General features: G+C 40.5%; 1 protein-coding gene across 1 annotated transcript in view; it reads right to left on the reverse strand.

The window, feature by feature from the left end:
- The window catches only part of polr2c (RNA polymerase II subunit C), a 46,002-nt gene extending 29,760 nt beyond the window's left edge, over window positions 1-16,242 (reverse strand). The window contains exons 1-6 of the mRNA XM_088378583.1: window positions 16,046-16,242; window positions 13,589-13,638; window positions 8,718-8,786; window positions 8,593-8,645; window positions 4,440-4,568; window positions 1,378-1,429 (exon numbers count right to left, since the gene is read on the reverse strand). Of these exons, the coding sequence (XP_088234709.1) occupies window positions 1,378-1,429; window positions 4,440-4,568; window positions 8,593-8,645; window positions 8,718-8,786; window positions 13,589-13,638; window positions 16,046-16,131 (439 nt within the window). The 5' untranslated portion in view covers window positions 16,132-16,242. The remainder of the gene's footprint in view (window positions 1-1,377; window positions 1,430-4,439; window positions 4,569-8,592; window positions 8,646-8,717; window positions 8,787-13,588; window positions 13,639-16,045) is intronic.
- Window positions 16,243-16,500: the final 258 nt, after the last annotated feature.

Here is a 16,500-nt window from a genome sequence, read left to right on the forward strand (position 1 = left end):
TCCCATGTTTGAAGTCTGCTGTGACAAGGGTTGTCTTCTACCATAGCACAAGTACATATACAACTTCTCAGACATGACGGATGTGATGACCATAATGAGCTGCGAAACGTGGATTGCGTTGATGCTGTTTAGCCGAGCATGTTTTATAGAAACATGATGATTTGGCCATTGAAAATGCCTCGCAAGTGATGGATACAATGATGTACCGTTTCTGTGTTTTCTATTGATCTTTTTTATTAGTATTTTTACTATTTTTCTTTCTTCATTATATTTTCAGGCTTGTATTTGTTGATTGAGGTGACATAATCGTATGATAAACAGGAGGGATATGTTAGGGTTGATAGATTAGTTTGATCCTATGCTTATGTTGGAATGCAACCTGTAATAAATAACCTATCTAGATTAGTTTGATCCTATGCTTATGTTGGAATGTAACCTGTAATAAATAACCTAGCTTGTCCTGTCTTCAGAGGTCAGGGGCTTCAACCCCATCCTGTCCACTCTCACCTCCACTCTCACCCCCGCCCCCCGTTTCTCTCAATAAAAATGCTCTCGCGAGAGGCCTGAGTCAGACCTCATTCGATCATCGCTGTATGCACAGCGACGAATGACTCCACTTGTAGGTGTTTAAAAGGGCATACTGTCTCCCATGTGGTTCTTGCAAAAATAAGTTAGAGTGAGCACCACTCTAACACCTTCTCTTCTTTTAATTTTAACCTAAACTATTAGCATAGTAGTACAGGTGTTTTATTACGGTTTGCCACCAGGTTGTAAGCGGGTAAGACGAGAATCAGTTTCCAACATACTGTCCACGCTCTCCCTTAAAGACTTATCTCACAGAGCGGCATAGGATTGCAAGCCTGGGCACGTAGTGAATGTTTATTCATCAGGTTTTCTTCAAAGTCATAAACAGACGCAAAAACGCTCGCCAACAAATTTAATGGTCACACACTTTTTTGGTGCCGCAAACAATTTTTGAAGATGTTCAAATTTTGATAGTGACAAGAAAAACTCATCATAGCCATTAATTCTGTTAGTGAATGTTTTTGCAATTGTTTGCAACATTTAATAAACCATCACAAAAACAACCAAGATTCGCTACATGTGCACACTCTCGCTCAATGATATATGAGCTTTAGAAATATAAAGGAGGACTTTGCGGTCAAGACGTTGCTCCTTCGCAAAGGATCCAGATGACACTTTCCACCCACTCAAAACATGCTGGAGAGACTATCTCCTGCCAAGCCCGGGAACACCTCAGGATCAACTCAGAAGAGATGGATCAAGTCAAAAGCCTAGGCCTTCCTGCTAAGATTGCTTAACCACACTCTATCTCACATATATGACAGACAATAATTGAAAGAACTTGCGGTTTACCATTTCGCTCAGCGTAGTCATTAGGATCGTTGTCTCGACTCCTAGATGTAACCTGAAAAGAGACTCTTAGTGTCATGGAATGTGTCCACCTTCGATTGTAAAACTAAAACCAACACAACATTTACATGCAGACAATAGCCCTTTTAAAACATGAATATTGGCAGTATTTGCATTTTCAAAGGCCATGTAAGCATGCAAACAAAGACAAATACAGTGGAGCCTCGGTTTTCGACCACAATCCGTTCCAGAAGTATGTTCGAGAAGTGAATCGTTCGAATTCCGTACCATGTTTTCCCATTACAAATAATGGAAAAAAAATTAATCTGTTCCAAGCAAAAAAACGCTTTTTAAAGCATTTTTGCATTTGCGCATTTTAGTCCAATCACGCAACTGCAGTGCACCGCTGAACGCCGAACTGTAGTGTCGCCGACCGCGCAACTGCACCGCGCTGGTCGCATTATTGTGACAGAGCCGTCGCTGAAATTTAGAAAATATTTTTAAAGTCCTGATGTACTTTCCAAAATTTAAGTGGACATCAGTGCGCAGGGAGCTTAATTTTGTCCGATCGCAAAACCGCAGCGCGGCGGGAGCTCAGTGTCGCATTGCTTTAGGAGCGTCTTTGTGTTTTAGGATGGCTTTACTGCTCCCACTTGCTTCCTTTGGAGGCATGATTAGAGTTGATGCAATCCTCAGAGTAACGAGAACGTAATAACGAACGGAGTCAGTTGGCATGCGGGTCCTCTCGGCTCATCTTGCGAGGTTTGACAACCGAATTTCGTCTAACATCCGAAGCAAAAAAATCTCGAATTTTTTGTTCGAATACCGATTTGTTCGAGAACCGGGACGTTCGAAAACCGAGGCTCCACTGTATGCCCTTTTTCTGGTTTTTAAAATTCTGTACAAAACCGCGAGTTTACCCCTTTTCTAACCCAAATATTGTGTCATGTAAACGCAATCAGGTTGCCTCCTTCGAATGAAGCATCGGTCTGTGTACTGTGCGTACTCTTCCTTAATGTGTAAGGAATCTTGCTATTTGTAGTACAGGCATATTTGCATATGCAGCTTTCTCACCATAGTGAGCCTAACTTGAGCACATTTATTTCTCCGCTGTAATGAAAATGATGCAATGTGTTGTCAAGTGGCATGGTGGAACAAGATGGCGTAAAATTGGGTATCAAATTTGGCCCAGGCACATTGGCTATCCAAAAACATGTAGTAGTTCCAAAATTTCACCAGGAGATGGTGTTAAAGCTTGACATAGGGGTCCTGATGGAAACTAATGAATCTAATAAATTAAATTGTTAGCAATTGGGAGGACACGATCTGTTCAAACACGTAGCAACGCCCAATTTTGGAATACGAGTTTGCTATGCCATAATTTTAAGATGTAAGAGCTTGAGCAATATCAATATATACGCATGTTTAAGTTAGAAGAACCCATTATTATGGTTAAGTATGATTATGTGTTAAGATTGATCTTTACTAGACAAGATAACATTGGTGTTCCATCCGTACCTGAATGTACTAAGTTAAGAGGAGACATTAAGGGGTAATAATGAAAGAACAAGCAAAACAGGAAACAGCTGTATCCGGTGGCGGAGTACAGTCATGCGCAGTGGTTGCTACTTTAAGCAAGGTTGCCAAGACAACCAGTGGTTTCCGGGTGACCTGGTGCAGGGATTCTGACCTTTCACCTACATATTCCGATGAGGTAATGCCAGAAGCCTATAAATATGTTGTCATGACACAGAGCGAGGCGGGTCTTCCTAGTTAGGGCGATGGCCGTGACGCTGACCGGTGTAAAGAACGCTGTTTAGACGAAGATGGATTTTTCATTCTTTTTGAGATTGAACCAAAATCTACTAAAATGAATTTCCAAAGTCTTCGAATTGGACTTTGTCAAATTTTAAGCTTCGAATTGGATTTTGTCCAATTTTAAGCTTCGAGGAAGGCAGAGGAGACAGCCGCTTCGGGTTGAAAAGGGAAGACGCCAATGTTACGGTGTTGGCTAAGCTCCTCATGGCCAGACCTTTCCTCTTTTTTAAACAGAATTCGGATTTTGGAACAAAGGAGAGCTGATCACTCGACTTGTTCAAGCAAATAGGATTTTAGACCTTTAGTCTCCTCTTTTGTTCTGAGACAGGTGAGTGTTGTTTTTTGCGACTCGTAATTCTTTTTCTTGCTTATTCATTAAATCTCTTTTTAATCCTTAATTCGGTTATTTCGTATTAACTATGTTGAGCATGGTTTTATATGCCGCAATTAGAACTTCAAAATGTATTCATTTCCCTATCATTGTCATTCTTTAAATCCGTTCAATTCTTTTTAAAGTGAAGACAGCTTTAACCCTTAACATCAGGAATTATCAGATCTGGTTCGAAGTAGTTATCTTGAGCTCAACTAGGGCAAGTGTGCGCTATATCAACGAATCCCTGAGGTCTTAAACACATCTAAAAATATCCGAAATATAACAAAAGCCTCAAATCACCGAAGCCATCATTATGGTGCGGTTATTCTGACGACGTGTCTCAAATTTAAGTTACTCAGCACGAGCGTCGTTTGACTTCAGAGGGATTGGCGTCATAAAGAGAATATATTGATTCTTTTAGAATTAATTTAACTCAGGTGGTTAGAGACGGACAGACAAATCCCTTCACCTCGGCTTATCGAACCCTTTAATGGGAAGCCGTTCACTTTAATAAAAAGTGCAGGTTTGAAAGTGTGTATAAGGCTGACACGCGACTCAAACAAGCGGATGTAAATTTTCATGGCAAAGCTCAGAGATGCATCAGAAAAGCACACTTTTGGAGTAAGGGGGGAAACAAACTGCTTCATTCCTGTGGTGAGCGACATGACTGTTTTATTCATGGTAGAAAGTAACAAGCGCAAAGGACGTCTGTTTGCGTCATGATGTGCGACACGCCTTTTCAATTGGGGTATTTAAACGTATGAGTGATTGTTCATTCAGGCATATAAACGGGATATTCTGAATGTTTTAGAAAACAAAATTTTAACCTTAAAGCCAATTCTGACTGCATGTAAACATAGTTCATGTGACCTACTGGAATAACTCTGTGGTTGTTGGACAACAGGTCACGTGAGGTGACATTGCGTGTCTTTTCATCAGTGCAGCGAACATCCAATGTCAGCTCAACAGAGCACTCTGGACAGAATTCAACACAGGTGCAATCCTGAAAAAAACAAAAAAAAATCTGTCACAGCGACAAAGAGGTTACTCATGTTTTCTAACTAAATAAGGAGGCGCAAGAAATTTAAATACTTTAAAGCAGCACTGTCAAGGTTTTGGACCTTTATCAAATATTTAATAGAGTACAAAACCAAAAATAAACATTTATTTTTAAAAGTATAGTTTAAACAATTATATTCATTACCTCAGTGCTAGTCATCTTTCACTTAGTCGCCACTCATGGAAACAGAAAACTGAGCAAGAGCTCAGAAGTTCTCAACACTGCGCACTGGCACTGGAAATGTTGTCGACTTCATGCATAATATTACCGCTCTTTATCCATATGGTGCCACCGTAATCAACAAAAATGATTTAATTATTATCATATTATCTGATGTGCCTTTAACATAACTGAATTACATAAAATTAATGATTTTGTAACCTTGTTTTTCATAAGTCATTAGCCAGTTAATATTTTTTTCAAAAATCCAATGTTTTGTTGAGTTCACGTGTGGATGTTATTTTTTTTTTCAATTAGAACGGAATTTGATAGAATGTATAAAGTGAACACATTTGCCGCATTGGAAATTAAAAATGGACACCGATTACTAAGAATAAAGCTAAAATGAAATGCCAGTTTATCGATCGGGTCCCGCACGAAGCCACACTGGCGGCGCCATTACTGTGACGTCACAAGTTGTACATCTGGATGTCAACAAACCCAAACAACATGGCAGATGATAGCGACAGCTCCGTTTCTAGCAGCAATATTAGCATCATTTTATCCAATTCAGAAACCTCTTTTGACGCAGAATATGATGAATCTAGCAGTTCACTTGGGCTGAGCTGAGCACATTTTCTGAATTGTGCCCCTCCCGTCACTCTGGTTAGGTTGGCATCGTAAAAAGTGCTCTTGGGGGCTTTAGAGTGCAGAGTTGATCTCGGCACATGAAGACATGACCACCTGCAACGTTTGGTTTAGGTTTTATAAGCATTTTTAATTTTATTGCTTAAATCGCATTTTCTCGACGAGCTGAGCACATTTTCTGAATTGTGCCTCTCCCGTCACTGTGGTTAGGTTGGCATAGTAAAAAGTTCTCAGGGGGCTTTAGAGTGCCGAGTTGACCACTGCGCATGGAGAAATGAACATCTACAGCGTTTGGTTTAGGTTTTAAGCGCATTTTTAATTGTATTGCTTAAATCGCATTTTTTTCGACGAGCTGAGCACGTTTTCTGAATTGTGCCCCTCCCGTCACGCTTCGACATACTTTTCAAAGTCAAAGTCTCCTTTATTGTCAATTCCTCCGCATGTCAAGACACACAAAGAGATCGAAATTACGTTTCTCACTATCCCAGGGTAACAAGACAGAGTTCACAACGCACATACAAGTAAACAACACAGGAACATTAAAACAAGAAGATGAACAATAAGAGTGATAGCACGCTAGCCGCTCCCGATGCACAGCAGAGTCCGGAAAGATGACAGTCAACCAGGCCACTGTGAACACGAGCACACAGCAGGCACGCACTGTCCGGTTCGTGGATCCTATCAGGCGAACGCAACCCATCTTGTCGTCCCGCGAACGAACGTACGCCAGGAGAATGGAAGGCACGGCTAGGCGAGCTGGGTTGGCCGCAAACCTGGCCCGACGTCTCCGCGCTGGCCCCTCTTCTCTTTTTGTTTACATTCACTGAAGCTAAACGCGTACAACTTGAGACGTCATGCGACGTCACTTCCGGCTGGCGGCTCGGTGCAGTCAAACTCGTCTGCGCGGCAAATTTAAATTATAATTTTCAGAGCAACAGCTTCCTTTTCGTTGTTTCGATCGTCAATTTATATTTATCAGCCCATAAGCTAACTAAAACTGATTTATACATATACCGGTGTCTCTGGGCCTTTAATGTGTTCTCCAAGTAAAACAGAGTTAGGGAGATAGGGAAAAATGCAATTTCATATAATCAAAAATGTTTTTCCAACAAATGTTGATAGACATAATTAAAAGAGTTCAACAAAAAATTTGAGGGTTAGGGTTAGAGTATATAAATAAATCAATTCATAAAACCCTAGAAAAAACATCCACAAATTAGCTAATCCTTTGATGCTAAAAGCGAGTACCGTAATTTTTATAACCCGCTATTTTTTTCTCAAATTTTGAAACCTGCGGCTTATAGTCTGGTGCAGCTTATATAGTTTTTTTTCCGTGATTTTTGTCATGACTAATACACTTATACACTGATAAAAAGGCAGTGGACCGCTGTTGTGCTGTTATGTTAATAAAAGTTATGCGTCCCTAAATAATCATCTCTTTCCTGACAATCATCTTTGTGTATATTCTCTTACAAATGGTAATTAAACATTAGAAACCTTACGCGATCATGCGGCGACTTTACATGCATTTTTTCTAACGGCTTGAGCAGAAAAGGTAAGAGTGAGAGAGGTGGAATATGTGTCGAGGAAGACAGTAGTGGCGCGTTGTGCACGAGGAAAGTTAGCGTAAACAGAGCTCAATGACGGAAGACACTGGAAAGCGTGCGTATGACGCAGCTTTCAAGTTAAAAGCCGTTGAGCTGTCTGATAAAGAAGGGAACAGAACGGTTGCATGTGAACTTGGAATAAATTAATCGATTTAAAGTGGCCCTCCGACGTGAATGGGAGGCTTGGATGACCAGCGGCGAGAAATCCTTTACAAAAACTGGACACATGCGAAGAGCACCTTTCACACAAGACTGCCAGTGGATCCTGACAGCGTGGAGCAGTGTGAAAAAAATCCACCATCACCAAAGAGTTTTGAAAAGCCAGTCTGCTGCGTGACGGAGAGGACAGCACAAGCTCACGAGTGAATTTGCCTCAGGACGAGAGTGACAATGAAAGCGACAACGAAAGAGAGAAGGAGAAGTGTTCCGACGTACATTTGGCACTGTTTCACTCGTACACTGAGGAGGAAGATTTTGCTGGTTTCAGTGGACAGGAGGATGATTTTGCTGGTTTCAATGGACAGGAGGAAGACAAAGACGGCTCTCGGTGACTTTGTTGACTGGTATGTTTTTTTTACCCGCCTAGTTAGTGCTGTTACTTCCGTGTGTACAACAAGATGTTAATGTTATTAAAACTTTAGCCCAGCTAGTATTAAATGTTACTTATTGAACACAAAATGTTAGTTTGATTAAAACTCTAAAAATGCTTTCTGTGTACAGTCTTTCTTTGTGAATAACTTGTGCACATGTGCGGCTTATAGTTCGGATGCGGTTTATACTGTATTTTAAAAAAAAACTGAAATATCCCCGAATTTTAGCTGGTGTGGCTAATACTCTGGTGTGGCTTATAGGTCGAAAATTACGGTATGTGTCTGTGATGCGGGGAGCTACATTTTTAACATAAAAAAAAAAAATAGATTAACACGTAAAAAACCTTACAGGAAGTGGGGAAAAGGAAGTTTGCGTTCCCCCCACTCCAAATTAATAACACTATCTGGAACTGCGAGTAGTTATCTTGTCACAGAATCCTATTTGTATTTTCTCCTCTTAATAAGTAAAATCATAATTTAGAAACTACATTTTATACATCCTTGGGTAGTCTCAGTGTAATAGTAATATTGGTTTGATAAAATGAAACTGATAAGTATGCAAAAACACAGAAATTAGGACGGGGAAATACTTTTTCACAGCACAATAGATGCACAGTGCTGATGCTTAACAATAAAGTGTTAAAAGTCTCAATGATGCACAACTGGGTGCGGTGAAATTTGTCTCTGCATTTAACCCATCCCCGAAGGGAGCAGTGAGCAGCAGCGGTGCCGCACCCGGGAATCATTTGGTGATCGTGTTAAGTGTTTTTCTGTGTTCTTGCAGCATCTAGTACATTAAATTCCAGTGAATAGCAGAGGTGCATTGTAAATTAATATTAAATCTTTGCACAAGTATAGTGAAATCAGAAAGCTACACTTCATGTTTTGGACAATTTGGAAGGAAGAAGGGTAAAAAGGGATATGCTTCAGCACTTAACAAAACTGTTAAATGATTAAACTTACCCTGGAGTACTGCATTTTTTCTACAATATCGTCACTGGTAAGTGGAATAAGGCCTGAAAACACAAAAGATCTCTCAATATGTACTGTACACATACAGTAGCTGTCAGTCACCATGTCGAACATACCAACTCTGTGAGCGATGAATTCATCATGCAGTACTGACGAGTTGGCATCAATCTGAATCCAGTCAATTGCTGAGAAGAAGTATTGGCAGAATAGTTATCAGCACACAGTCGTGAACACCAAAATAGGATTTTATCAAACTTAGTGTTAAAAAATGCTATCCATGGGTTAATCCCATTGTCACACTTAATAAAATTCATATAATTTGACCATTCCCAAAATAATGGAAAAAAACTAATGCCAAATTCACCCCGGGCCCGGAATGGATGCGTTGCGGTCTCCGTATGGAAGACATAAAGACACTACAAGGGAAAGAACGCAATGAAGGTGACTTGTCAATGCACACCGGTCGAGAAGGGATGCGGACCGTATGCGGCACATCTCCGGAGACTACCGTATTTTCCGAACTATAAGTTGCAGGTTTTTTTCATAGTTTGGCCGGGGATGCGACTTATACTCAGTAGCAATTTATATGTGAAATGATTAACATCATTTCACTTTATTTTCACACTAAACCGCAAGCGGGCACGCTAGGCTTGTAGAATAATTGGAACTGCAACTGATGATGAGTCAGCAACGTAGAAAAGGAAGCACCGCATCTTCTACTTCCGGGGGTAGCGGGGTTGTTTAAAAGTGACACAGAGGATGAAGATTTTGTTGGATTTAATGATTAGGAGTGACACAGATGGTTCGATAAAGTTGTTAGCATGTTATTTATGCGACAGCTATTTGAATAACTCAATATGTTACATCAGACACGTTCTTTGTTCCTTGTCTATGTAACGTTGATTATGAATCTTATGTGTTAAGATTGATCTTTACTAGACAAGATATATGTTATTAATGTTACAATGTTTTGTCCAACCTGTATTTAACATTGGTGTTCCATCCATACCTGAATGTATTAAGTTGAGAGGAGACATCAAGGGCTAATAGTGAAAGAACGAGCAAAACAGGAAACAGCTGCATCCGGAGGCGGAGTACAGTCATGTGCAGTGGTTGCTGCTTTAAGCAAGGTTGCCAAGACAACCAGTGGTTTCCAGTTGACCTAGACAGGGATCAGCTAAGGAACATTCTTGAAACTTCCAGAAAGGCCACCTCACGTGCCGATGAGGTAATGCCGATGAAGTAATGCCAGGAGCCTATAAAAGCTTGGTTCCGGACAGGAGACTTGTGCTCTCTCTCGCCAGTATGCTGGCACTGCCTGCCCAGAGTAAAGAACGCCCTTTAGACGAAGATGGATTTTGCATTCTTTTTGAGATTGGACCAAAATCTACTAAAATGAATTTCCAGAGTCTTCGAATTGGACTTTGTCAAATTTTAAGCTTCGAATTGGACTTTGTCAAATTTTAAGCTTCGAGGAAGGCAGAGGAGACAGCCGCTTCGGGCAGAAAGGGGAAGACGCCAATGTTACGGCGTTAGCTAAGCTCCTCATGGCCAGACCTGTCCTCTTTTTTAAACAGAATTCGGATTTTGGAACAAAGGAGAGCTGATCACTCGACTTGTTCAACCCGATACGATTTTAGACCTTTAGTCTCCTCTTTTTTTCTGAGACGGGCGAGTGTTGTTTTTTTCGACTTGTAATTATTTTTCTTGCTTATTCATTAAATCTCTTCTTAATCCTTAATTTGGTTATCGATTATTTCGTATTAACTATGTTGAGCATGGTCTTATATGCAGTAATTAGAACTTTATTTTCTCTTTATTTCCCTATCATAGTCATTCTTTCAATCCGTTCAAGTCTTTTTAAAGTGAAGACAGCTTTAATCGTTATCAGGAATTGTCAGATCTGGTTCGAAATAGTTTTCTTGAGCTCAGCTAGGGCGAGTGCGTTCTAGTAAATCAACGAATCCCTTCGGTCTTACCAAAGACAGATAAACTTATCCGAGCGATAACAAATGCTTCAAATCAAAAAAGGGGAAGGAGCCACAGGTAAAAAGGGCGCGGTCATCTTGATTCTGGGCCTCAAGTAGTTACTCTGCACCGGTTTCAGAGTGACTTTAAAGGGATTGGCGTCCTAAAAAGAATAAATTAATTCTGTCCGAAATGATATCTTAGACTCGGACAAATCTTTCCCCGCCCCGACCTGGAAGCTCTCGTCTCCCTATGAGGGCTGCGTTACAGCAGCAGGGTCGAAGAGGAGTTTAAACAGAGGGTCGGGTCACTTACGGTCGATAAGTGCGGATTTGACACTATTCTATTTTTATTTTAAATTGCCTTTCAAGATGACATGTCTGTTCTTGGTGTTGGATTTTATCAAATGAATTTCCCTCAAAAATGCAACTTATACTCCGGTGTGACTTATGTATGACTTTTCCTTTTTTATTATGGATTTTACGGCTGGTGCGACTTCTACTTCTATTTACAGTTTGGAAAATACTAGTTTGGAGAATGCATGACTTCATTTCTAAATCACAGGATTGTAAAAGTTATGTACGAGTCCATTGCCCTCGATGTCCAGCTGTCTTGTGTTAATCCTGCTGTTTCTGCGGACATGAGCACGTCCTTTAATTTTACTTGTTCGTTGGAATCTCTTTTTTAGTCAAGTACTTCTGAGAGGGTATTTCATATCATAGCTATAACACTTCCATTATGAAGCGGAATCCCTCGTTTTCAACACTACTGTACGGTCTGAGTTCCTTGCACATGTACACAGCAGCAATACCATTAGTCATAGCTGTGGCCCATGTTGAAAAGAGGGGAAGCTTTGCTTCAAAGAAAGTCTTTACATCAGGCTGTGACAGATTGGCCCTGACAACTTTTTCACACAACTTCGGGTGATAACGTGACAGGTGGCTTTGTAAGTTTGTCGTGTTGCCTGTGTACTCACTGACAAGCAATTCTTGCATATAGCATAGTCTTTCTGTAGTACATTGGTGCTGTAAAACTCAAGTGATTCCAGACTTTGGATTTAAATGTGTCTGGCACGTCTAAGTTTTCTTTCAGACGTCTTTTCCTCGCTGGGCTCTGCCATATTCTGTTTTTTGTGAATGTGGTTCGTTTTGGTGTTTCTGCCTACTCTCCAGTCAATCACGCAACAAGCGCCCCCTGTCTGACTCCAATGGAAAGACCCGGCAATGAAAATTGAATGGAGGAGTTTATAGCAGCATGATACTGAGTTTGAAGATCAATACTTAACAAGCAGGCATCGAGAATTGATCGGGTGACGAAATATTGCAACATGTCGCTATACCGTATTTCCATGTTCAAAAGGCGCACCGTAATAAAAGGCGCAGTCTCAGTTGTGTGCCATGACTGTGTTTAACACACACATAGGGCGCGAGTTTTATATATACAATCCACGCCCACACTTAGCCCTTTAACGTCCTCATGGCACTCTCAACTACGTCCACCTTACAACACCAACACCAACACCAACACCAACCAACCAACCAACCAACCAACCAACCAACCAACCAACCAACCAACCAACCAACCAACCAACCAACCAACCAACCAACCAACCAACCAACCAACCAACCAACCAAACACGCGCGCACACACACACAAGTGCGTATTTAAAAATGAAATGGGAACAAAACTGAGTTTGGTAGTATTCACATTTTTATTACTGATAATGGTTATCAATTAAACCCAGTCCACATCCTCTGTTTCCGAATTGAACAGCAGTGCTAAATCTCTAACTGACATGCCAGGTTCACTTTCTTCACTGTCAGATTCACTTTCCGTGCGGCTCCTCGGATATGATGCCTCTTTTACGAAAGCTCGAACAACAGTGCCAGCAGACATGTTAGCATGTTAGCAAGCTCGGCGTTCATTTCTTTCACTTGTTTTTTCACATCGGCTGTGAGATGGGCACGCATAGTCACAGATCAACAGCAATGGTGATGCGTGGAAAAAAACACCTGGTCTCCTTACATATGTTTGTGTGTATATGTATAGATAATAATGAGACGGAGGACGACAGCGAGCGCTCAAGTGTGTGACTGTATTGAACCGACGCCCGTGCATCATGATGTAACATAACACGGCAGTGCCGCTGGGGTATACCATTGTATGTGGGGGTGGGGGGGTTTCCACTCCCTCTAACATCTCCCCTTTTATAGATGGTACCTTATACATTCCTTCTAGCTCCCGCAAAAAATATAGGAAAAAAACTGTGGTGCAGACCAAATTTAAATTCATTCATACTGCAAATCCACACCCACAATTCTCCCTCTACCGTTCTCATGGCGCCTTACAACAACAACACACATAGGGAGCACTGCATGATAGGGCGCGCCGCACATTTTGAAGAAAATCTAAGACTTTTATCCGCGCCTAATAAACGTGAAAATACGGTATTGGTGCACCCCTAAATCCAATAGTTGCATTCATGAATAAATACATATATTGTTTCTATTTCACAGATCTTTGTTTATTGCGGGTGGTTCTGGAATGCATCTCCCGCAATGAACGAGGGATCACTATTTCAAATTAAAACCCTTCTGCGAACTCTTTTTTTTTTTATTCATTAAAAACATAACACATCTACAACCTACAGATCTCCCATTTCAACATGAGTCAAACATTTGAAAGACAAAACCGTTATTGAAATAAATAAAATATGACAGAAAAATACGAATTAAACACAAAATGTCACGGAAATAATGTGCCAAAAAGCATATCAATTGAACGAAAGGATGGTTATTGTTTACATGGTTGTTATCGCTGTCAGTTGCAGTCCGTGCTGCGTCCGTACGTCTTTCGTACGGACACTGCAACACATCCGTTCCGGACCCAGTGTGAATTATCCTTTACACTGTCCCAAATAATCATGCAGATCATCATCATGACTACCCATACACAACCACAATGCTGTAAATTCAATCACTTGTGGACTGGAAAGGATTCATTTATAAAGTGAACATACCTACTGTGGGTACTTCTGACATGAAAACACGTCTGATTGAATTGGCAACTCTAAAAAGAGAAAACAGAGCATTTACATGTCCGACTATGGCCAGTAAGCAAATTACGCAATCGATCAAAAACGTGATGTGATCAGGTTAAAAATAGTGTTGCCACCACTGTTCCTTCTAAGCTGCGGAGCTGCGCAATTGCGCACTGCTCTGCGCACAATAAACTCTATGCTGCACACAAAATAAAATTCAGCATAGACTGATTAATATCTAATGTTAGACATAATCTAATCTAATTAAGTGGACGGATGATTTTCTCTGTGCCTTTTTTTCGTGTAAATCAGTGATTGACAGGTTTCCAGCCAATGATATGATATGGTTTACTTACGCTACATAGCCAATCATAGCATTGACAGTGCCTGAAAAGGTGTCCTGCCCATTCGTACTATCCAGGTTAGCTAGCTAACAACAGTGCGGCGGAATCAAAAGATGCAAATGCTAAGTGAGCTAACCTAACTAATCATGGCGAAACGAGGAAGCAGCGACAAATCCACTCGCCAAGTCAAAGTAAATAAGAGATGCGGTGGTTCTTTTAAGATGGAATGGCTGTCGGAGTGTGTGCAAAGAAAAGAACAAAGGGTGAAACTGGGTGTGATTTTCTCTTTTTCAAGTGAGAAAGGTCTACTATGCAAAACATGCAGAGAAGCCAAAGTGGCAGGCGAGTTTACGGAGGGAAAAATATGGTCTGAATGGAAGTTTAGCTACCTCAAGCGTCACATTCAACAGAAATGCTGTTGGAATTGTACAAAGACTCAAGTTGGGACAGGGGATCAGTACATTATTGCGAGAGTGCGCAAAAGACCGACAGAAAAGGAACGAGATGTCACACAAAACAAAATCCGACCCCGAGCAAGTTAAAGTTATCATTGACATTGATTTATTTATTTAATCTGTTGTTGCACACAGTGGTCCACAGTATGCACAGGGAGCTTGTGTGTTTGCACAGACATTTGAAAAATTAGAGGGAACATTGGTTGCCACCTGGTCTGGATTTTCCTGATTGGCCTGGATTGGTCTGTCCCAGACAAAAAATTAAAACAAAATGGGACACTGAGATGTCCTGGATTTTTGTACATATTGTGCAAAATTAGTATTTCAGTTTAATTGTAGCGTGCTTACATCCATAAACTTGTGCACAGCGTTATTGGCTCTAGAAAAATGATGTAGCATGCTCATTTGTGGTGGTGGGGTGGCGGGCAGTGGCGGCTCATTCGGAATAGTGAGGTGGAAACGGAGTGTGTGTAGGATAAGGAGAGACAGCATGGAAATAATTCATTGACTAAAAAGAGTCAAGTTTTATCATGAAAATGGGTGAGAGACGGCTATTGAGGGTGCTGCAGGAGGTGATGTAAAGAAAAAAATATAAATACTTGTCCTGTTTTAACAATGACTAGTTAAAACAGGAGATATACGCTATGTGGCTAAGACCATGCGCAGGCAATCCATTTTATGCTCACTGCTCCCTATGCCCAGCAAAAATTATCCTAAAATATGAAGGTTTTAACTGCATAACCCAGCCAAGAGCGGCAAGCATAACAAAGCACCCACCACACTCTAAGCAATCAGGTAAGCTGTTTGACATTACAATTTACATTGCTAGATTTGGTTATTCTTGCAGACAATGAAAAATTAAAATTACATTACTTGTTTTTATTCCACATAAGCAAACCGAACCTAATTATATAACAACCCCCCCACCACCACCACCACCAATACTGCCACCGGGTGTCCACAATAAAAAACTGGTGAAAATAGACCCCAAATAATAAAGGCCTGTTATTAAATAAAGCAATTAACTAAACAAATAACTAGTACGTGTAATTTTTACGAATTAGAGCTATACAATTGCAGTGCAGATAGGTGATTTTTATCTTGGGTTAGATGTGCGAAGGACACCACTGCTTAGAAACAAAAAGGTCGATTCGATGGTCAGAATCACAGGATTTTTGTCCAATACAGGTGGCAACCCTATTTAGAAATCATATCAATACTACATCTAAACAGACCGAGATATTTACTTGGTTAACAGACTGCATAGGACTGAGCTTCGGAATGTAAATTAACAAATATTTTTACATTTTAAGCTATTATTATTTATTTTTAAGCACTGGTCGCATGAAACGCGATGCACTCTATAAAACGAAAAAGTGGTACTCGCACCAACACGGTATTTTCAATTACAAACTTGACATTTTCATCTGTAAATTCTGAGATTTTTACAGTTGGCTGGTTTGTATGCCATCGTAGCTGAGAAATCGTGCTAAAAAAGAATGTATCTATTTTACGTAGGCCATTTCTTCTCAGAGTGTAAATTAGCAAATATCTTTACATTTTAGGGTGATATTTATTTTTAAGCACTAGTCGCATAAAACGCGATGCACTATATAAAAAGAGAAGCTGATACTCACGCCAAATCGGTATTTTCAATAACAAACTTGACATTTTCATCTGTAAGTTCTGAGATTTTTACAGTCGGCTGGTTTGCATAAGGCATCGTAGCAGAGAAATCGTTCTAAAATATGTGTAGACTTTTACGTTGACTGTTTTTTCTTCTTCGTCGTCTTCTTCTTCTTCCGTCTTCTTCTTCTGTCTTCTTCGTCCGTCTTCTTCTTCTCATCCCCCCTCCTCCTCATGGGCCCTGTCCAAATACTCTCGCGACACCTTACAATCCTCGGTAAAGTGCTCAACCAGTCAAAATGGACCAATTTTTGAGCGCACAGGGTGGAAAACTGCAGAATTTGAACAGTACATGTGACGTAATTGACTTTGCCGCCTTGTTTGATTGGCGTCAAAAACCACTCTTTCTTTTGGCAGTTTTGCAGCTAAAAATTATGTTCAAAACTTCTGTAAAGTAATAGTAAAA

The sequence above is a fragment of the Syngnathus floridae genome, chromosome 6, assembly GCF_059516105.1.
Source record: "Syngnathus floridae isolate MCC-2025c chromosome 6, RoL_Sflo_1.0, whole genome shotgun sequence".
NCBI lineage: Eukaryota > Metazoa > Chordata > Actinopteri > Syngnathiformes > Syngnathidae > Syngnathus > Syngnathus floridae.